The 24283-nt window shown below is 37.5% G+C and overlaps 1 protein-coding gene across 1 annotated transcript in view; it reads right to left on the bottom strand.

Annotated features, from left to right (window-relative positions):
• DOK6 (docking protein 6) overlaps positions 1–24283 on the bottom strand; it is a 258557-nt gene that overhangs the window by 231683 nt on the left and 2591 nt on the right. The window contains exon 2 of the mRNA XM_077752730.1: positions 18358–18465. Coding sequence (XP_077608856.1) covers positions 18358–18465 — 108 coding nt within the window. The remainder of the gene's footprint in view (positions 1–18357; positions 18466–24283) is intronic.

Here is a 24283-nt window from a genome sequence, read left to right as displayed (position 1 = left end):
GCTACGTTAATTTCAGGTATTCAACATGGTGATTCAACAACTTTATACACTATGCTCTGCTCGCTAGAAGTATAGCTACCATTTGTCAGCATGCAATGCTATCACAATACAATGACTATATTCCCGACGCTGTACCTTTATTCCTGTGACTTACTCATTCCAAGCAAGTCTGTATCTCCCATTCCCCTCCACCCATTTTGCCCATTCTCCCAGTGATCTCCCCTTTGGCAACCGTCAATTTGTTCTCTGTATTAATACGTCTGATTCTACTTTTTGTTTGATTGTTTACTCATTTGTTTTATTTTTTAGATTCCACACGTCAGTGAAATCATACTGTACTCACAAAAAAAAAAAGCTTCTGCACACCGAAGGAGACAATCAACAAAATGAAAAGGCAATCTACAGATTGAGAGAAAATATTTGTAAACCATATATCATGCAAACTATGATCAGAGATTAGAATCCAAAATGTACAAGGGACTCATGTAACTCGGTAGCAAAACAAACCCTCAAACAGCCTAATTAAAACATGAGTAAAGGATTAAGGTTTAAAAAACATATGTAATGAAATTACTTTGAATTTTAAAGTACCTCTTATTAGTGTGCTGTCATCACAGTTGAGATTAGATACCTGACTATTTACATCCTCAATTTCTTTCTATAAACCTAACTACATTTTGAAAAGTGAAAAAAGTTAACATTCAGACCTTATAAAAGTAGATTCAAATGAATTAGAAAATAAATTGCATTCTCCTTTTTTATTAATTCACTAATAATTCTTATTAGTCCTGGTATTTTACTAATCTTCTATGATTGTTTTAATTAAGTCAAAGATTTTATTTTTTAGAATAAAGTGTTACATTTTAGGAAAGGGTTTAATAAAATGTCACTGTATTAGAATGGAGAATACTGACTTTTCTAGTAAGAAAAGAAGATGAGGATTTTACTAATTTTTAAAAACTATTACAATTAATAAATCTTAATCTCTCCATGCTTAAATCCTCAACTGTCATAATAAGAATTTATTTATTTTTCTTATTTTTTAAATGTTTATTTATTTTTGAAGACAGAGAGAGAATATGTGTGTAGAGGAGGGGCAGAGAGAGAGGGAGACAAAAAATCCGAAGCAGACTCCAGGCTCTGAGCTGTCAGCACACAGCTTATCATGGGGCTGGAACTCACAAACTATGAGATCATGATCTGAGCCGAAGTTAGACACTCAACTGACTGAGCCACCCAGGTGCCCCATAAGAATTTAAATACTGGTATCACCCTATACATTGTATGCTCCAATACTTGGGTGAAAATTTTTGCATAGAAATTTTACAATCGTTTCTTTCTAGTAAAATTTACATCAATTTTCCAGTAACTGCTTCTTTGTATTTGTTTCCTGTCACTGAAAAACATGAATTCATAACATTAAAAAAATCAATATAATTTATTTTTCAAGCTCTCCATGTCTCTGTGCTCCGATATCATGTGCTGTGATATAATCCTCCAATGTTTATTATTTGACAATCCCAGCATGTGTATAATCAATAATTATAAGCTTAGTTTTTTATGTCTTTGAAAAACTTAAGATCTCAAATATTAAACCACATTATGAAATTCATCATTTAGAAAAGAGTGATTATAGGTAAAATCATATTAGGACTGGAATTATCTAGAATAGTCACCACTGGTTGTGTACACGGCATCTGAGTCCAGCTCCTTCATTTTTACCAGAACCTGATTTTGTTCAGCTATCTGCCTCTGTGTTCTACAGCTCAAGTGCCCTGGTGAGAATTTCTCACCCCAGTATCATGGTAGAACTGGTTATTCTTGGGCTGATGGTCTCTTGGCTCACAATCTGTTTAGGAAACAGGATATGACCTAAATGTGATGAATAAGATGTGAACAGAAGTTTTCTGGTTGCTTCTGATTAATGTTTTCTGATATGGAGATAACCTTGGACTGAAATCATCCCTCTTCTCCAATGGATGTTGTCTGTATGTCATCATTCAGAAATGCTACAGCTGTCATTCTACTTGGTTAATGATCAGGGCAATGAATCTTAAGGTGGCTGAGGAGATATTGGAGGTGGGGGATGGAAACAGATCCTTAATTTTCATTCTTGTACTAAGGGTTACTGAATCAGCTAACCTTGAAGCCAGTTTCTCTTTCTGGACACACTGTCATATCTGATAATGCTCTTCTGTAAGTCGTTTGATTTGGGTTTTCTGTTACTTGCAGCCAAAAACATTCTAACTAAGAAAGCAAGCCTATTCCTGAGTTTCCTTCATTTAACAATGGGAAACAGCCATCCCTGTCTGGTCGGCCATTACATGGTTAGTCAAAGTGATAACCAGAATCAGGGCCATGCGTCCTGCCCCTCAAACTAGGGTGCTCTTTTCATCAATTTATGCAATAGCTATTACTTTGAGCATCATGCCATTTATCAATGGAAAATAATTGCTAATCGAGAAGTTATTGCAGGAAGGTGAAGTCAATCACCAAAAAAAAAAAAAAAAAAAAAGACTCAAATTGTAAGGATGACGAAAGGAATAACAGAAAAACTCACTACCTTATTACCCCTAAAGTATCTGAAGTAGCCTATTATAAAATGTAGACATAATCTATTTTTAGGTCTAAGAAATGCAAAAAATTAATCCATTAACAAAGTACATATTAAAATAGGAAAACTATGTACTTCTTACTGTCCTCTCTTTCTCCCTCCTTCTCTCTTCCTCTCCCCCACCCCAACTTCTCTCCCTCCCCTTTCAACCTCTCCTCTCTCTCCCCAGGATAAATTTAGCATGTCTAATAATGTTTCACTGACTCGAAGAACAAAAAGGCATGAAACAGCCCAGTCAGCTAGAATACCATTCTTATTTTGAGATCTACAGTTTTACAACACAGACATAACAGCAACTATACGGCCACTCTAAGTTCTCTTAGCAGATGTATAAAATGAAATCTCTTCATTATTGTATTGGGTTGAATAGTGGCTCCTAAAAGGTATTTCCAAGTCCTAAGCTCTAGAGCCTTTGAATGGTCCTTGTTTAGGAAAGCGCTCTTCGCAGATGTAATTGAATTAACGATTTTGGAGGAGCTTCTCTTGGATTCGGTGTGGGCCCTGAATCCAATGAAGTGTTCTTATATGAGAAGAAGGGAGGGGGCTTGGAGGCGAGGCAAAGTGGAGACAGCCCTGGGAAGGTCACTGAAGTGATGCTGCCACAGCCAAGCAACCCTTGGAGCCACCAGAGGCTGGAGAAGGCAAGCAAGGCTGCCCCCTAGAGGTGATGTAGGAGCGCAGCCTTGCTGACACCTTGATACCTGACTTCTGGCCTCCAGGACCATGAGAGGGGACATTTCTGTGACTTTCACTACTACGTTAGTGGCAGTTTGGTAGGCCAGCCCTAGGAAACGAATGCAATTATACACAACTACTTGACGACAAATACCCCCATTTGTTACAAAGTGAGTAGTCTTAATTTAAGATAAAAATGACCCCAAAAAATCACAAAAATTTTGTATATACCCCAATTTCTCTAATAATATAATAGTTCCTTTTTTAAATGTTTATTTATTTAGAAAAAGAGACAGAGAGAGCGAGAGAGAGCGGAGGGGGGACAGACAGAGAGGGGGAGAGAGAGAGAGAATCCCAACGCAGGGCTGGATCCCAGCTGGATCCCATGAACCATGAGATCATGACCTGAGCCAAAATTGAGTTGGATGCTTAACCAAAGGAGCCTGATGGTTTCTTAAAAAGCAAGGATATCAGGTCAAGATCTCACGGTTTGTGGGTTCGGGCCCCACGATGGGCTCAGTGCTGACAGCTCGCAGCCTGGAGCTTGCTTCAGATTCTGTGTCTTCCTCTCTCTCTGCCCTTCCCTCACTGATGCTCTGTCTCTCTCTGTCTCTTAAAAATAAATGTTGAAAAATGTTTAAAAAAAAAAAAACAAGGAAAGCTCTCTGTTTATCATCTAAAGGCATTAAGATGCGGGGTTGTTTTTCTTTTTTTATTTGTGCTTAATCAAAAGTTCACACAGCTCCATAATGCTGCTCTCCCAGAGACCAGGCAAGATGGGAGGTGGAAGTCCCCTGAGGCAAGCGCTCTTTTGCCAACGACGTCTGTCAGTGTCGAGGTCTTGGGGCAAAGGCAGTGGTACGGTAACAAAACATGAAAAAGCATTATTTTCTTAGATTTCTATTTTTAGAAATTTTTAGAAATTTTATTTTTAGAAAAATTGTTTATTGATTTTTGATGGAGACACCATTGAGGCTCACCTGATACCGAGCTGGTGAGCTCCCAACTTTCAGGTTTTGATTCTCTTTAAATTAAGGTATCAGTGAGTAGGCATGGAAAACATCATGCCAACAGAGACAATTAAAAGGTCCAGATGAAAAGTTAAGACTGCTCCAGGGATTTTGGCCTATTCTGTCCTTGTTTATAGTCTCTATGTAGCCAGTAATAACTTAACTTTACTGGTTTGGACACATTATCAGGGAAGAGAAAAGCATCACCATAGGGAACCTACCATCAGCCTGAAATATGAGTATAAATAGGGTAGAAAAAGGCTGTTGGTGGGGCCCACTCTCCTCCGTACAGCACAGTTAGGGGGGATCTCCTATCTGACCTCTTCAAACAAATCAAACATCTCTTTGCAAAAACTTCCTCTATGGTCTATAACCATAGACATGTTGGTAATTTTCACTAGGATCAGAAAATTCACTAATATTTAAGCAAGAGATTATATGAGTTGTGCTTTTTGGAACTCTGCTCTTGTTGGTGTTTTTGAAACCAAAACATAAGAAAGGTACCCGCTGAACAAAGAAGTTCAGTATTAGCTGTGTACGTCTGACCGCCAGAAGAGTTACCAGGAGTTGACCAGGACTGTGGGCCTATAATCACAGAGCAGGTAGAAAGGAGCTCAGAAAGAAGGTCCAGCGCTGGCGGCACAAAAAACAATTGACAACAGCCCTGGGGCCCTTGCTCTAAAAATGCTGCTGCAGCTATTCAAAGACACAAAGCCGAGGGCGCCTGGGGGGCTCAGTCCATTAAGCATCAGACTTCAGCTCAGGGCATGATCTCACAGTTCGTGGGTTCGAGCCCTGTGTCAGGCTCTGTGCTGACGGCTCAGAGCCTGGAGCCTGCTTCAGATTCTGTGTCTCCCTCTCTCTCTCTCTGCCCCTCCTCTGTTCATGCTCAGTCTCTCTCTCTCTCAAAAATAAATAAACATTAAAAAATTAAAAAAAAAAAAACAGACACAAAGTCATGTTTAGGCACAACCTCTGCAGGTGCATGTCACTTTAACAGGTGTTACAAGCTGGGATCCTTCTGGAAACAAGAATGGAAAAGTGCAAGAGAAACTGCTTGCAGGTTAAGACTCTGCAAATTATGTTCAAATTATGGCTGCCTGGATAACCCAACAAATTTGGTTCTAAGGCTAGATAATATGGATGCTAAAAGTAGTGTGACACATCCTTATATCCTGTCCTAAGTGGTTTTGGAACACGCAGCAAGCAATTTTTTTTTTTAAAAGGACAAATTATAATCACAGGTGGCAAAATTATCTGACAGTTCACAAGGAATTTAAATTGTTAATCTGTCCCACTCATAAGCAAAGATATAGAAGTTCTGCCAAATAAAATTAGGAGTTGAGTTTCTTTACATTTTCCATACAGACCTATACATTCATATCTACTATCAACAACAGAACAAGTACACAGATTTTCTAGTACATTTGTATTATTTATAAAATCTGAACAGGTATCATCAGGTGATAAAATAGGACGAGTAAACTCAAAAGGTGCAAATTATACAAATTACATTACACATCCATAATACAACATAACTAAAACTTGTAATAAATGGATGATGGGATATTCCACACATATAAAAAGTAAATGACATATTTCTAAGAACATCTGAATTAAAAAGGAAACTATCAGTTAAGTTACAAAATACATTTTAATGAAAATGGGACAGTACCCATTAAGATTTGAGAGACACTGAAAAAGAAATGCATAAAAAACATGGGTTTAGAAATACTTTTAATGAATAAAAAAAGGTTGAAAACAAAGAATGCAGGCTTTCGGCTGAAGAAGTTAAAAAGAGCAAGAGAGCATTTCAATAAATAAACACATAATAAAGATAATGGCAGAAATCACTGAAATTGAAGTGAAACTGAAATGAAGAAAAAATGAGAAGTTTCACAAAAGCAAAAGGTCCATATGGCAAGATTAATAAAAGGGATTTGTGGCAAGTTAGATGAAGGAAAAAAGAAGGTGGAGATGAATTAAGTACAACATTGAAAAGGGAAAAACTGAGCAAATAAAAAAATCTAAATAGTAATAAGAAGCTCATAAGCAAATGAATACTCTTAATTTGAAAACCTAGATCAAAAGATAATATATATAGAAAAATACTAAATATCATAAAGGTGGCAGAAAAAATTAGAAAACTTGAACCAAAGAATATACTCATCTCCTAATAGCTCATTTCTAGACTATTTCATAATTGAATTTTACTAAACTTACAAGATACAATTCATTAATATCTTCTGCAAGATATTTCAGAAGAAAAAACAAACAAACATGTTTTAGCTTTCTGAGCTTGGTCTAATATGGATTCCAAAATAAGATATGAAAAATAAAAAAAGTTAGATAGCTTCATTTTACTTATTAATGAAAAAAAAATCTCAACATGCAAGTAAGGTTTATTTCAGGAGTAAAAGTATAGTTCATATCAGAAAGTATCCAAATGCATTTCTCAAAATGAACAGCCTACGTGAGAAAAATCACATAATTATCTCAGCAGATAAAAAATTAAGTCACTGATAAAGTTCAACACCTTTTATGAGAAAGTAACTCATAGTCTATCAAGAATAGAAAGGGATTTTCTTGTTTAAAAGGTTAAAGATGAAAAAAATATTTTACTTCATGCCCAAGCATTAGACACATTCCATTTATTAGTAAAAACATGCTTGTATCACAAACTTAATGTAAACACGTCCTGGAAAATAAGGAAAGAGAAAAAGAAAAGAAAAACACCAGTAAAGAAATAAATGAAACTATCAACATTTACAGGCAATGATCACTGACATACAAATGCTAACGGAATCAACAAAAAAACTATTAGCATTCAGCCATATTGTCAATTATAGTAAACACAAAGAATCAATAGGATTTCTCTGTATTAGTAATTATTAATTAGAAAATAAAATAAAATACAAAATACAATACAATATAATAGTACCTTCACAACAACCACAACAAAAACCCATAAAGTATCTAGGGATGTTTTTGGAGAAAAATTTAAACCTTAAAGAGAAGCTGCGTAAAAAGAGGGCATTACATGTTCTTAAACAATTGCTAAAGTAACTTCAGGAAATGAGAGCCAAGTGTGTTGTGGAATAGATGCCCTACTAAATGTCCCAGCACAGAAACTTAAAACAAGAGGCATGTTCGGGCTGGGAGAACACACACAGAATAGAGAAATCAGAGAAAATTGTGTGTGTTGTGTGGAATGTATGCCACCAAAGTAACTGTAAGGATAAAAATTTAATACTGTGAAAACTGACCCCTAAATGTTAAAAAAAAAAAAAAGTGGGGGGGGGGAATTCCTAATTCCCTATGCGAATCTGGACACCAGATAGATGAAAGGCAAAGAAGTTTAAAGGCAAAACTATAATGTTAACTGAATAAAATGTAGGATAATATCTTTCATGATGTATAGGGGAGGTTAGTATTTCTTAAGGAACTGACTAAGGCTGAGCTCATGAACAAGTTGAAAGCATCCACGTTTGCAAATTTCCGTTTAATGCAAGACTCCACAAAGTTATAGACAGATGGCAGAGGTGAGAAATTATTTACCGTGTCTAACACTGAAGGAATCTAATATTTAGAAGAGACAAAGAAACCTTACAAAACAGCCACAAAAATGCAGGAACTCTGGTAGGAAAGTGGCCAAACGATATGACTGGGGAATTCCTGGAAGAATGAACCCTGATAGCAAAAAGGCAGAGGGGTAATTTTTCAAATTATTTGGGAATAGAGGAACACATGTTAAAGCACAGCTTCATATCGCTTTACATGCATCAGATTCAGAAGTCAATAAATAATGGAAGGTGTCAATGAGGATGTGAACCCTCACACACCCAGTAGACGTGAAGAATGGAGATGCATTCTGAAAAGCCATCTGTAGTACATATTTAAGTATTCATATATCCTTAACACAATGATCTCGTTCCTTTTAAATGTCTCAGAAAGTTTCTCATGTTGGGTCATAAAAACTCAGTACAAAAATCTGAATTATGGTATTGTTTGGGATAATGAGAAGTTCTAGCAACCTAGTTTCTGTCGCTAGGAAAATGGAAAAGTGAAATATAATGGATGCAAACTACAGGGTATCATGTGACAGAAGCAAGTGGCAAAATGGACACACAGAAATGCAAATAGATCTTAAAAGCCACAATGCAGCATGGATAAAAATAAGAAACATGGTAAATTATAATAGTATTTAAGTCAATTAACAATGTAGTACATGTTCAAGAAATCAACAGTATATACTTATAAGAATCCCATAGTTTCCCATCAAACTTATTATGATTATAATGATTCTCTATAGAGGAGGGGAGATAAATGAGATTAAGGATGGGAATAAAATAGATGGACCAAATATTACAGAAAAGCAGCCACCGAGTAACACAATGAACTCAATCTGTAGCTGAGTCTTATTATATTGAGTCTTATTATACTCCTGAGAGAGGAAGGAGGAAGGGAAGAAATTACACTTCCCTCAAAAAAGTCAACTGAATCACCATGTGTGAAATTCTAGCAAGTCAACCACTATCCACAATTCTATGCCTATTACAATTTACCCATGCTCTGATTTGTCACCAGCCTCAGTGTCTATGGTAGGAAATGATACCACTTAACATAACTAATGGGCACAGTTATGTTCCTCTAGTAAAGGACACAGAGTGGAAAAGAGTATTGGTATGACCATTAATATAAACCCATTCCAAAGAATACAAAAAAGCTGGAGACTATGATTACTTTTCTAAGCTTATGAGACCAAGTCTAGGTGTGACCTATTAGTTAACTATCAATCATGTTTAGCTAAGGCTTACCTATACACTTGCAGCATCTAGACATAACATCTAGCATTATTTACTCTTTTTTATTTTAAGTAAAAAATATATAGTTTCAAGTATTGAATAACTCAGTTAACAGTGACTGAATCTCGGGGATGCAAACTGTGGCCTATGAACCAAATTTGGTGAGGCACCTATTTTTGTAAATAAAGTCTTTTCAGAACACAGCCACAGCCATTGATTTATAGACTCTCTGTGGCTGTTTAATATCCTCTAAGTGCAGAGGTGAAGAACAGCAACAGAGATCTTAGGATCTATAATGTTTAAAATTTCCACTATCAGGCCCTTTACAAATAAATGTTTGCTAGACACTGATTTGAACAAACAGGAACTTTTTTTTTTCTTTTTCACATAAGAACTGTGAAGGTAGTTACTGGTAATGGTCCAGTGGTTTGATGATAATAGAAGAAGGATCTCAGGGCCAAATATCTGTCCTTCCCTTTACATTTCTCTTACACTCATCTCCTCATGGGTGCAAAATGGCTGCTGCATTTCTAGCCATCAGGTTTTCAATTTAGGAGAAAGGAATGAGAGACATTGCTGGCCATATCAGAACATAAAATCCTTGCTATACCTTTAATATAAATTAAATTTATATTTCATTAACCAGAAATGTACCTTTCTAACTGCAGGAAGTGTGAAAAAGTGACCATCTAGTGTTCTCCATCTCTATGGTGGAGATGGGAAAGGAAGAAGTGAGTTACAAGTGGGTGTTGAATCAGGAGTTAATGACGTTAAACTTCATGCCTGAGATGTCAAAGTTTCATCATGTTTCACTTCAAATACAATGTCTTTCGTGTTTATACCTCCCACACATTATGAGGGAAAGGTAGCTCTCTCACTGTGCCGACCAAAAATTCTTTCCCAAATTAAAAATACAAGGAAGATGTACATGATACACTGAAGTCAGACCACAACACTCCAGCTGAACCTGACCTATCACTGAAACTTGTTAAAAGCAGAGTGTTTTCTCCAGGCGTCACAGAGAAGAGGTCAGAGAGCCAAAGCTTGATAGGATTCGTTGTGCCATTGTTGTGCTGGGGAGGGAAAGAACCACACGTCAAGGCTTTCAGGTGGCCTCCAGCACGGAGAGTGGTCCCTTCTCCACAGCCACCCAGGCAACGGGGCCGTCCGTCATGCAGCCGCGGGAAACTCAAATCACCGATCATACTAGGAACCTGGCAGCAGACTTGTTTCAGAGCCACCAGATAGCGGGGCCCAACTGACTTTGGTGCCCATGAAACTTTCAAGAAAAACACCCGCCGTGCCACACCCCTGCCCCACAGAGCTGCAGGCGCGGAAGCAGGTGGTCTTTGAACCGCTGAATGTATGGTAATTTGTTACACAACAACAGGAAGTGGAAACTATGCTAGAATTATTGTTAATGACTGTACTTCAACCTTTGGGGATAATGGATCCAACTAAATCGGTTTTGCAAGGCGGAATGGGAAAAAGAGAAGGGCTGACTTGGTGGACCACTGTCAGGGCGGGCTATGCCAGCTCTAAGATGAGGAGAGCATCATGGCGGCCTCGAGCTTCGGAGCACAGTTTCTACTACACCCAGACAAACCTTTTGCAGAAAGATTGAAAGAATTAGTGGAAAATTCCAGGCTACGCCAAATCAGGTTAAAATGTACTTTTCTCGTACACTGGATATGTAAATATGATTAACTTGATTAAAAGATAGATTCTAGAAAGGGAAAAGCAGGAGAAGATAGCTGTGTTTGCAAGCAAACACGATCTCTCTCATTCTCTGTCTCAAAACAAAACAAATAAACAAATAAACAAAAAGTCGAATTTCCCAAGATACCGGAGAGCAGGAATTCAACCGTTTCTTCAGGAGGTCAAATTATGTGTGACGATGATTCCGAGTAGGAAGAATGCAACTGTGATAATCAAAACAAGCAATTTCACTGAATCTCAAAACCCATGATTCCCTAAATTAAGAGCCTGTTCTCTAATCAATACAATCAGTTTAGTGGCTGTTACGGATTTGTAATCTTGGACTGTTAGTGGTATAATCAAATTTTAACTTTGTTTTTTGTACAAGTGTTACACATAAGAAGGCTTTATTATTTCTCAGTATTATATAAATTAAACTAAATATGAACCACCATTGCTATTTATAAAAGTTTCTAAGTAGACATTTATAGTGAGGTACAAAGTATGAATTCAAGAATGAATTCTCACTGAAATATTTCTCAACTTGTCAGTTGTAAATGAATATGCATTCATTACTCGTGGTATAATATGTAATTTTCCATCAGTGGCAGAAAACAATGTATCTTCAGTGAACATTACACAGTAAACATGTCTCCTGTTCCATCCATCAGATATTGCACAATTAACCAGACTTTGGGTAAAAAGAGAGATTTTTCAAACCAAAAATGCATTGATGACATTCTGAAATAATAAAGAGCATTGTCCCTAAATCCATTAAATAAATGTAAAAATGCTTTAGAAATGATGGAGATAATGTCATAACAGGGTTTTGCTATTGAATATTCTCTCTCAAATTACTATCTGATCTTCCCCATAAAATCACTTGTTTGAAGTTACAAGTTGCTTTATCATGCAAATTGGTCTCAACATTTTTCTAAAGTTGGTACAAATTATTTCCCTGGTTTCAAAGATGCAAAATCTGAGGCAGAAATGACTTGTACAACCACAGTTGTTTTACACATTGCATACTAATTACATGAAATTATCATTGCACTTCGTGAGTTATGGTATTACTTGCATTTTACACATAGGAGAGTGAGGGAAAGGTATTATTTAAGTCATATTATACTTTTTTTAAGATGTAGTACCATTGCGGATGATTGCCTCACACACAAACGGATAGTTTTAAAAAGTCAAATAAAGACAGTAATTCTGCTAACATAAATCATATTTTTGTATACTCTAAGTCAAGCCCAGATCAGTCTTATGGATATTTCTAAAAGTCTGATTCCTTATTTCTCAGTGAACAGATATCTGTTATGGAACAATGGGTTATAACAAAAATCATGATTACTGAGTGATCTATTTTCCATGGCATCCTTAAACTGCACAGAGTCATACTCATTGGAGATGTCTTAGATGTTGTAAAATTTTAATTGACCTTGATTCAAATATTACAAAGATCAAGTTTAACTCCGAGAGTTCCCTATTAGTATTCTGAGGTCACAACAGGGCTGATGCCTCCATGTGAAGGTCTTACCACCTGATCTCTCTTGCTAATTTTAGAGCTGTCCATTCTCCATCCACCCATCTGCCAGAGATGTTAATTACATAGGTGGTGTATCGTGTATTGGGTATTTCCCCCCTTCTTTCATCCTTCATAAAAACCAACATTTCATATTCCATTTCTTTGAGTCACTTTCAGTGACTAGCATGTGATCAGATAATCTGAATAAGCTAATAAATAAATGATCATGGGTTTAGGTGTGACTGTGTCAGGCAGGAATCTATGTGTGTTAATAGGAGCTTAGTTAAAAAAAATCGAGACTTCTTCAAGATAAGAGATTACAGATGAATGGATGGATGGATGGATGGATGGATGAAAGGAAGGATGGATGGATGAATGAACAACTGGATAAGATGCCCTAATATGATCGAGTGATTATCACTCTGATAATCACATAATCACTCTGAGGTCACAACTTGGCTGATGCCTCCACGTGAAGGTCTTACCACCTGATCTCTCTTGCTAATTTTAGAGCTGTCCATTCATGTTCACTCTGATAATCAGAGTGATAATCATTCGATCAGACTTTTCAAGAAACACCAAGCCTTTAACACACTTCTCATCACACCAAGTATTGTGCTCATCCAAGCAGATAGACACTGGAATGAAAATGAAAGTGTTCAACATAACACACTATAAACATGTGCTGTTTACACATTTACCTATAGTTTTGCTTCATTCTTTAAGGATACGTTATATTTCCAGGTGGTTATTTTTCACCAGGATGTCTTCATCTTTTCCCCAAGTTTTTAGATGTTTGCTTTACATAAAGATAAATAATGACAACTCAAAACAAGAGTAAAGCATATGGAACAAAATGATGTTTTCAATGTCAAGTTGTAAGGGATTTGGAAATAAGATTGGTCCCAATACAGACATTGATTTTTCTGGGATCACGTAGTCCTCATCGCTGGAAATTCACACAGTTCTGTCTTCATTCATCTTTCTCAGGATTTTATTTATACTTTCCTCCCTACAGACAGCACTCCTATTTATTTTATTAAAATTTCTATGAACTGTTTCTTTTTCATCTGCTTAGAAAATTAAGGAAAATTTATTAGCTGATTCTATGTAAATTGCCTTAGTTCAGTTTTCATTGAGGATAAATTTGTTTTGAATATCTGTTATGACAATTATATACAGCTACTTTTCCATCCCTAATGCATTTTTAATAACTTCCTTCAGCAGCTAGTGATTTGAATTTCAAATTTCTTTCTATGAAGAAGTAAAAGAAAGTATATACCATTTTATAGCAGTTTCATACAAAAATTGATTTATGCAGCAAGATTTCTCTCACAGTAAACATATCAAAAGTCTAAATGGGACCATTAATACTCATAAGCTTTATAATATGTATGTTCTAGATAGATCATAGCACAAAGTTAAAGTTGGGGAAGAAATAATTTGGCCCTTAGCTATTTTTCATAAAGCTCCTCACTAAGATTGGAAACATATCACTCATTTGATTATTTTGATTTATTGCTATTGAGCACTATAGCAGATTTTAGGACATATCAAAATAACTGGCCAAGCACAAGTTTACAGGGTTTAATAATTAATAAATAGAACAATTTGGAAATCCATATTAGTCTATTTTAAGTTACCTTGAAAATGAAGATTTTTTTTTCCAAATTCTGGAGATCCAATATATGCACTGACCATGAATTACTCAAAGGAAAACAAAGATTTTAAAAATGTCGACCTGTTACATAAAGAGATCTCGCTTTATTTAACCAGACCATCAGAGGGAACTGAGAAGTTTATAGCTCTCCAAAAACAAAGGATTCACAATTCTACAGAGGGAAAAATCCAAGGGAAGTGATGGTTCAGTCTTTGATTTTGCAGAAGCAAAAGTGTATGTCAGGATAAAAATATGATGAATGTGTATTTGTAACTGCTCATTTGCCTTGATGGCTACCTATTCGGAGCTTGGACAAATTAACACAATCTGACCTCTGGGGTGGTGTTTTCAGGAAGAGCAGGACACTGAGCCTCTGATGGTCGACCTTCTCTTGTCTTCCTCATTGCAAATGTCAGTATTTTTTATGGTTTTCTTGTTAGTAAAAATAAACAAATCTTTCTTTAGAATTATTAGAACTTTTGGGGCACCTGGGTGGCTCAGTTGGTTAAGCATCCAACTTCAGCTCAGGTCATGATCTCACGGTTTGTGAGTTCGAGCCCCATGTCAGGCTCTGTGTTGACAGCTCAGAGCTTGGAGCCTGCTTCGGATTCTGTCTCTCCCTCTTTGTCTCTCTCTCTCTCTCTCAAAAATAAATAAACATTACAAAATTTAGAATTATTAAAACTTTCAGATGGAAAGTTCCAGTTAAACAGTCTCGATAATTACTATAAATACTCTACTATTTTAACATCTATTTTACTAGCATTTCCTCATTCAAGTGGCGCTTTACATAATTTTCTCAGTTTTCGAATTAGCTGGGTTTTTTTTGCAGTCCAGTGTTAACTTTTTTTTGATCCGTAACTCTTGATAAACATAGNTGTTGACAGCTCAGAGCTTGGAGCCTGCTTCGGATTCTGTCTCTCCCTCTTTGTCTCTCTCTCTCTCTCTCAAAAATAAATAAACATTACGAAATTTAGAATTATTAAAACTTTCAGATGGAAAGTTCCAGTTAAACTGTCTCGATAATTACTATAAATACTCTACTATTTTAGCATCTATTTTACTAGCATTTCCTCATTCAAGTGGCACTTTACATAATTTTCTCAGTTTTCGAATTAGCTGGGTTTTTTTTTGCAGTCCAGTGTTAACTTTTTTTTGATCCGTAACTCTTGATAAACATAGATTTGAAATCCCTGTGAAGCACCCTGAATGTCACCACACGGCTGGAGCCCAAGTCCACATCTTTTAGAAGAAAGAGGTGTATTTTGCACTGATCAGGCTTTCACAGAGAGGCACTGGCATAAACCCACCTGAGCATCACCATCCAGTGATGGTGGGAAACTGGGCACTTTCACTCTAATCTGCCTGCAGTTTTAACTGTTTGATGAAAATACCTATCTGGAGGTACCGTAAAGATACCTAATCTAACATGCCCAGAATGCCACCTTCTCCTCACCACTGAAAACTGCCCATCCGCACAGGGTCCCCGTCTCTGTAACAGCATGACCGCTTATCTGTCACCCTGTCTGGAAAATGGAAAAGACAGCAACTCTTACTCCTCTCCCATTTCTCCTCTCTCCGATCAGGGAAGGCGTGGGATTTGCACTCGACGTCTGCTCTCCTAGCTTTCCCCGTCTGCATGAACCGCACCATCTTCTTGTCTGCTGCTCAAACCCAAACTCAGGAATCTCCGCCAGTCTTACCTTTCACTAGTGCCCAACGCCTAATCCCAAAGTACATCCTGTCAGTGTTCACGCATCGTATCCAAATGCCTCCTTCCACCTCCAGCTCCAACAGTGACACCACCACCCAAGTCACCATCACCTCTAGCCTGGACTGAAACGGCTCACATCACGGCGCCTAAGTGGCTCAGTTGGTTAAGGGTCCAGCTTCAGCTTGGGAGTTAGAGCCGCACCTCGGGCTCCCGGCCGCCCTCTGCCGTCTGCCCCCGCTCCACTCTCTCTTTCTCTCGGTCTCAAAAATAATTAAACATTTAAAAAAATGGCTAACATTTACTAAAATTTACTGTATGCCAAGTAACTAGTTGTATACTTAGCTATAAAATTTAATTTGTTACTTATGTCTTATACTTAATCTCATTATGTCGATAGTACCACGTTTTTCTTTACAATAACCGTTTTTGAGCTATAATCGGTTATACTACCGTAATCTTAATCAGACAGAGGAGAAAAATGAGGCACGTGGAGGTTAAACCGTTTATGCAATTTCCCACAACTGTTGCATATGCAAGCTAGATCCTAGAGCCTACAATCTTACCCACTGTGTAATGTGGTCAAGAGGTTCTTGTTCCCACTTTATTACTGAATAGAATTGGCACATAACGTTGTGTAACTTTAAGGTATACAATGTGATCTTTTGATACATGTGTACATTGTGAAATGATGACCAAATTAAGGTCAGATAGCATCTCCCTCACCAGGAGTCAGAGGGTAAGATGAGTAAGTTCTGGAAATCTAACACACAGCATGGGGACAATAGTTAACAACACTGTATTATCTACATGCAAGTTGATAACAGGGTAGATCTTAATGTTCTCATCACACACACACACACACACACACACACACACACGATTAAGTTTCTTGATCTTTCTCAACAAATGATTTTCCAGGGTGATCTTTTTCCTTCTCGAAGATTCCACCTGAGTCTTGAGTGCATAGACTCTGGGCTCATTGGCTGAAGAACATCCCGCACTGACCAGTGGGTGGTTCTGACCAGGAATCCAGAGTATACAGTCTGCTCTGCCTTTTAAAATTTTGCTCAAAAACGAAAGGTCACAGACTCACATTTCACAACTTTGCAGTTTTTCATTAAGTCAGGTTTAAAAATATTGCCATGATCATAATCCTAATACAAAATACCAGTATAACTTTAGGCTTCAAATAATTGCTCATATAGGTTAGAATATGTACACTGTAGTCTTCAAAAGACACATGTAATATGACATGTACTCAGGAGAAAACCAAACTCCCATGAGCTAGTAAGTGGCTGGGCAGGAACTTGAACTTGGATTCTCCGACCATAAATCTATATTAATACTTAGATACCTTATAGGGAGTTAAAGAAATCCCAATGTTAAGCTCTCTGATATAGTTTCAAATACAATATAAATTATTGCTGGTTATTTGTGTAATAGAATTGGTAATAGAGTATTCTATACATGAGTATAGAATAATCCATTTTTTAAAGGTAAAGTCCTTTAAAACTAAAAACTAAAGTGTTTTTAGAGAATTTTTAAGTTCACAGTAATATTGAACAGAAGATACAGAGATTTCCCTATACACCTGCGTCTCCCTTTATCAACATCCCACACCAGAGTGCTACATTTGTTACAAGTGATGAATTGACTTTGACGCAACGCAATCACCCCAAATCCATACTTTATAGTCAGATTCACTGTCAGTGCTGTACATTCTATGAGCCTGAGCAAATTTCTGATGACATACATCCACCATTATGGTAACGTAAAGGATAGTTTCACTGTCCTAAAAATCTTCCGTGCTATGTCTACTTATCCTGCCCTGCCCCCAGCCCTTGGCAAGCACCCTATTTTTAATAAAAGGAGGAATTAGACCATATATCACATAAAATAAATTCCACAAAAATCATTACATTGTTCAGGTAACTACTCTGCATTACCAACCATGAGAAATTAGATTTTTTACTGGGCTCATTGAAGCATTTCGTCAACAGACAATACAGCTTCACAGTTCTGAGTTCTGACCATGAATTCTGGCCATTTAATTATCAAATACTTAACTGTGTTCTCATGTTATCACCAAACACAACTTTAGGTAGCATATTTAGTATCATTCTAGGATTGTTTCCTACATACTTTTAATTCTTGGTAAATGGATATTTCATTCACAGAACGTGTGGCTACATCTCCACACGAGTATATTTGATGATCCTTCCTTGCGAAAGCGATAAACAGCAAATACCATGCACATTAGCAGAGTCATTAGCACTGCTAACGCCTGCCTCAAAAGTTTTATTTCCTAAATATTGCCCACAGTTTAAATCAAAGTAACAAATGCACAATTAACCTGAACAGAGGGAAATGCCTACTCAGCACCTTGGGAAATGATGTGGCTGAATTATGAGTCATCTCATTTTGCAAAGTAGCAATAAAAATGAGTCTTTCATTTTGCAGAGGTACCACTGGCATTTACAGCAGATGATTAAAATAAAGGAGAAAAATAACTTTTGCGTTTTCTCAGAACAGGGACATTCTATCCTGGTCATGCATTTTGCCTCTGAGGATTTCATCTATCAAAAGAAATGTCTCCACGAGTGGTTGCCAAGGGTCTGGTTATTCCCCAGTGATTCCAAACCCGGTGACTTACCTTATGAAAGTTTCTGAAATACGCTGCCTTTTCATCTGGAAATTTTTCTAGCCTTCTGGGTCCTTTACTAGAAGCTTTCTTGAAAACCAACCAGCATCGTCTGAAAATCTGAAAGCAAATGAAGGAATCTTATTATCTACCTTTCCGCGGGAGTTTTGGAATGTCAGAAACTTATCTATTCAATTAACCCACTGGAAATAATTTCGTTAAATGTGTTTACAGAGAGAACATTTTTTGGGTCTTAACCAGAGTATTCATTAATATTATAGCAAACGTTGAAAACACACAGTATTTAATATAAAAATGATTTTTTGGTGAAAAGATCTTATGCGATGAGGTGGTCAGCGTGCTAGCTTCAATCATCTTTAATCTAACGAAAGCATGTGGTATCAATACCATATAAAATATTTATCTCAGCATGCCAGTGACAGACCATCTTTGTTTTCTCTGAGTCACGATTCATGAGATCAAGCCCTTTCATAATGCTCTATATTCCATCTTTCATAAATCAGCACATTTAAAAATGCTTATCTTATAGGATGAATTTGCTTTAAAAGCCCAAATGCTCACATATTAATTTAGAAAGCAGGGAGATAGGTGTTTTTATGACGGAAGCATCTGTCTTACTCTTTTATGCTTGATAGGAACTAATATTCGTTAAATGTGTATCATGTGCAATGCATCTAAAAATTAATAGACACATTTAATCCTCATTTCTACTACATGAGGCAGGTTTTCTTCATTTTAGGATAAAGACGGTGACTGTGTTAGGATTTGAACACACCTCTGTGAGAGCACACATCTCTTCAGCTCTAGTAAAAAAAAAAGCATGACTAGTATCACACACCTACAAGCCATCATTCCTAGGCTTTGCCTCAGTTTCAGAGGAGTAATTAATACAGACTGTTAGCTTGTCACCTGATGCCCACTCTGTCACCTTCATTCCCCAGGTATGTTTACAGCAAAGTAATGAGTCTCCTTTCAGTAATTGGAGAGTTTTAGAAATGCAAATTGGCCTCAATTTTATTTTTTATTTTTCTTGAAGTTTATTTTTGAGAGAGAGAGCACAAGCAGGGGAGGGGCAGAGAGAGGGAGACACAGAATCCGAAGCAGGCTCCAGGCTCTGAGCTGTCAGTGCAGGGCCCAACATGGGGCTCAAACTCTAACTGTGTGATCATGACCTGAGCTCAAGTCGGACACTTAACCAACTGAGCCACCCAGGTGCTCCTGGCCACAATTTTAAATTCCAACATTTAGCACAGTTTTGCTCGAGTATACATTCTCTACAGCCATAAAGAAATGCACAGAAGAGGGGCACCAGGTTGGGCATCTGACCTTGGCTCAGGTCATGATCTCATGGTTCATCAGTTTGAGCCCCGCGCTGGGCTCTGTGCCGACAGGTCAGAGCTTGTAGCCTGCTTCAGATTCTGTGTCTCCCTCTCTCTCTTCCCCCTCTCCCCGACTCGTGCTCTGTCCCTCTCTCACTCTCAAATATAAGTAAATGTTAAAAAATTTTTTAATAAAAAAAGTAATGCACAGAAGGAAACATCAGAGACTTAGATCGCTGTATTTCTCTTCTATTTCTTTATTTAAACTGCAAAGTTGCTGTACTATGCTTTTTTCTTTTTCTTTTCTTTCCTTTTTTTTCTTTCTTTACTTTTTTCTCTTCTCTTTTCTTCTCTTCTCCACTCCTGTCTTCTCCCCTCTTCTTTTCTTCTTTAATACTGGCCAAATAATATAGCTTTTTTGGAGCTTGCATGGTTCATTACTAACTAGATGACAGTGCTTCCCACGTTACAAGGCACTCTTTGACCAATCACGTGGAAGACCATTCCTAAAAACAGAATAACAATGCACACACTTCCACTTGACTCTTGCTCCCTTTTTAGCTTCTTCCTAGTAGCTTCAAAACGCACCTGAAGGACAACTCTGAGCTTGGGCACACGGGCATACGTCTTCCTCCTGACCTCACTGAGCTACACCTGTTGTGTCATATGACTCCTAACCACACACCTGGAAATAGGACATTACATCACCCCCTCAGGTCTCCTGGTGTCCTTCCTACACACTTGGGGTGAGGCCGTTGTGTTCTAGCTACCTATTTATTTCCACCCTCACAGTAACATACTATAAAAAATTGTCCGTTTTGATTATAATATAGTATCAGCAGGTGGTTTCTTTAGCTCCAATTCAATTCTACGTGGGTTTATTTAGCATTATAGATTCTGTTTTTTTAACTTTAAAAAAAGTCTTTCTATTTTAAGTAAATTTAAGGTAATAAATTTAGAAAATGCGAACATACAAGAAACGGCAGTTTGGTATAGCGGACAATAAATTAAATTCTGTGTTAGTTTGCAAATTTGGGAGTTCCCTGGGTGAAATCTGGGCCAGGAGAGACCCAAGAAAGAGGCAGGCCACCCCAGGTCGGTAGGTGGCAGGTTCACCGAGCAAGGGAACTCACATACAAGGCTTGTCTTGGATGACCACATGGTGGCTGAATCTTAAAAAAGTTCACAGAGAAGCCTTAACAGGGTTCAGTCACATATTCAGTCCAGGTGACCTCAACAACACACTGCTCGTTCAAGACTCTGTTTGAAATGGGTCTGCCTACAGGTTCCGTGCGTGGAAGGTACCTTCCAAGGACAGGGGACAGTGCCCCAGTCCAGTCTTCAGGTCAACTGGTGGGAGCATCCTTGCAATGACCTCACCCAACGTGGTGGATTCCAACAGATGGGTTCATATCATGGCTCTGCCATTTACCAGCTGTGCAACCTTAGAATAATCATTCAATGTCCCGTAATGAAGGGCACCTCGTGGGACAGAGGGAAGACTCAACACGATGGGCCCACATCCTCATGCACAGTAGTTTCTTAACAAGGTTACCTCCTTTAACTTACAAAGTGCAATTTGCCACACACGGTAAAGTCACATGTAGGGAAACTTTCTTTTACTAATACAAAATTCAGATTCAGAATATTCAGAGCCAAATATTCTGCAGAGAACAATCAGAGCACCATATAAACATTTTTAAAAATAAAAATAAAAATATTAATGATCTCTGAAACTCGGAATATGGAACCATAAAGACTGGACTTGGAATTCCAGCTCAGTCCCTTTTGAAAGCCATGTAACTTCTGAGCATGTACCCCATCTCTTAGCTCGTGGAAAAGAATACCTATATCACATGATCATGGTGACAGTGAATAGAAATGAAATATACACAGCTCATGCCTCTGTAAGGCTACAGAGGAGTCATGAACTAACAGAGGCAGTATAATGCAAAACAGATAAAATACCCTTAGCAGCAGACTTTGGTCAGCACATTGATAAACATTATGGATATTTACATATATTTTAAAAAGCATTGCTTGTACCAACATACTTTTAAAGATCTCAGATAACTCTAATAATTACGGTTATTATGTTATATATAATATTAACAAACTAAATACTCTGTTGACTGCAAGTGAGTTCCTGTTAATTTCACAATGGTTTGAATATTAGTAACCATATTTGAATATGGCTATTTACATTTATTAATACACAGCTGAATGACAACAAAAAAAATGCATCCATTTACTCTCTTCTGAAAATTACTCCTTCTACAATACAGTGTGAACTAATTTTTGCCCCAGATGAATCATTTCCTTCAGTCATTAGTATAAATCCCACACATTTGTATTGAAATTGAGGATATTCTACTGTAATGCCCAAGAACATCGTTTTTTGCCAGAATGTCTTGATTTTCAGAGCACATACTGCTATTTTTTTAAAAGCCTTGTCTTGCAGAAGTTATTTTAACTTCTCTAAGACCTAACTTCCTTATCTATAAATTAATATCAATATACATCATGAAGTTGCTATTTGAAGATTTACGAAGACGGTCTGCAGAAAGGATCTAGCATACGTGTTTGAAGCATTTTCCACACACTCGTATCTGAAACTCTTGGAGTTTGAACACCGTTATGAATTAAATTCGGTCTCTCCCAAGTTCTCACGTTGGATTTCATACCCACCAACATTACAGTATTTAGAGATGGGGGCCTCTGGGACGTAATTAGGTTTAGATGAGGTCATGAGGGTGGGCCCCTCAGGAGGCGATAAGTGCTCTTATAAGAAGAAGCCCCAGAGGGCTTGCTTTCTCCCGCCCTATCCATACCCTGTGTCCCCACAAGGAAGTCATGTGAACACACAGTGAACTGGTGGCCCTCTCCAAGATAAGAAGAGAGCTCTCCCTAGAACCTGACCATGCTGGCACCTTGATTTTAGACTTCTAACCTCTAGAAGTATGGGGAAATAAAGGTCTGTTGTGTAAGCCACTCAGTCTATGGTATTTGTCACAGGAAGACAGAAACTTTTAGATTTTTTTTAAATTTTTTAAAAATGTTTTGTTTACATCCTCGCCAGCATCTTGTGGGAATGAGCACTGGGTGTTGTATGGAAACCAACTTGACAATAAACTATTTTAAAAAATGTTTATTTGTGAGAAAGAGAGAGATAGAGAGAGACAGCGTGACCAGGGGAGGGTCAGAGAGAGAGAGGGAGATACAGAATATGAAACAGGTTCCAGGCTCTGAGCTGTCAGCACAGAGCCCGACATGGGGCTTGAATCCACGAACCACGAGATCATGACCTGAGCTGAGGTCAGATGCCCAACAAACTGAGCCACCCAGACATCCCTAGATTTTGCTTTTATTAGCTGAAACGCTGGTGGGTGGTTGGTAGCGGAGGTATTTGTAGGAGTAGTGATATTGTAGAAGTGAAAACAGAAGTTACATGAATCTGAGTAGAAATTTGAGGGATTAGAGCAGATCAATAAAACTATAATTTGCAAAATGGGAGATATATAGTTTTTCAATATTTATTTCTATTTATTAATGGATTTAGAATCCTAGTGAGGTAGGAAGACTCTCTTTGAAAGGAACTGAAACCAGATCCCTGTAATATGATTTTGTTCCTTCCTAAGGAACAATGCTTTCCAAGGTAACCTTCATATTTTGTTGCTCACATCTCCCGAGCCGTGATGATGTCAAATGAAGCCTTATAATATTCATGGAAATACACAAACACACTCACTGGCTATAATGCCCATCTTGTAACTACAGTTATTTTCCACTAAAATGTCGAAATGAGTTAAATATGAGTTGGAAAGCATAAGTGTTTCCATTTTGGCACTCCATGTTGCTATAGACTAAATCTGGTAATGGGTAATCAAGAAAAAAGAGTGGGTATTTTCAGTAGTATCTTATCTATTTGCTATTACATTAAGAGATGCAACCACATAAAGTGAACAGTTATTGTTAAAGACTCGATTTAATAGAATGTTTACCAAGCAGAGGCCTTTAAATTCTTATTTTCTTATTTTGGAATAATTTTAGATTTATTGTTCAGAAAATGGGTGCAGGGAATTCCTAAAAAGACTTTACCCAGCTATCCCTAACATTCACATCCTAAATAACCATGGTATGTTTCTATTTTTAAACTTTTTTAAACTTTTTAATTTATTTTTGAGAGACACAGAGAGACAGAGCATGAATGGGGGAGGAGCAGAGAGAGAGGGAAACACAGAATCCGAAGCAGGCTCCAGGCTCTGCGCTGTCAGCACAGAGCCCAACGTGGGGCTCAAACCCATGAACTGTGAGGTCATGACCTAAGGTGAAGTCGGACGCTTAACAGACTGAGCCGCCAAGGCGCCCCCATGGTATGTTTCTCAAAACTAAGAAATTAACATTGGTAAATACTATTACCTAAACTAGAGTCTATTGAAAAATCTCCAGTGTTTCCCCCAATGTCTTATTCTGTTTAGGAATCCAAACTAGGACACCACGTTGCATTTAGTTGTTCTGTCTCCTTAGACCCCTCTGATCTTTGATAGTTTCTCAGTCTTTTGCTTTTTTTTTTTTTTTTTTTTTTTTTTTTTTCCTGG

The sequence above is a fragment of the Crocuta crocuta genome, unplaced genomic scaffold, assembly GCF_008692635.1.
Source record: "Crocuta crocuta isolate KB4526 unplaced genomic scaffold, BGI_CrCroc_1.0 scaffold101, whole genome shotgun sequence".
NCBI classification, from domain to species: domain Eukaryota; kingdom Metazoa; phylum Chordata; class Mammalia; order Carnivora; family Hyaenidae; genus Crocuta; species Crocuta crocuta.
This window is presented reverse-complemented; position numbering and strand designations above follow the sequence as displayed.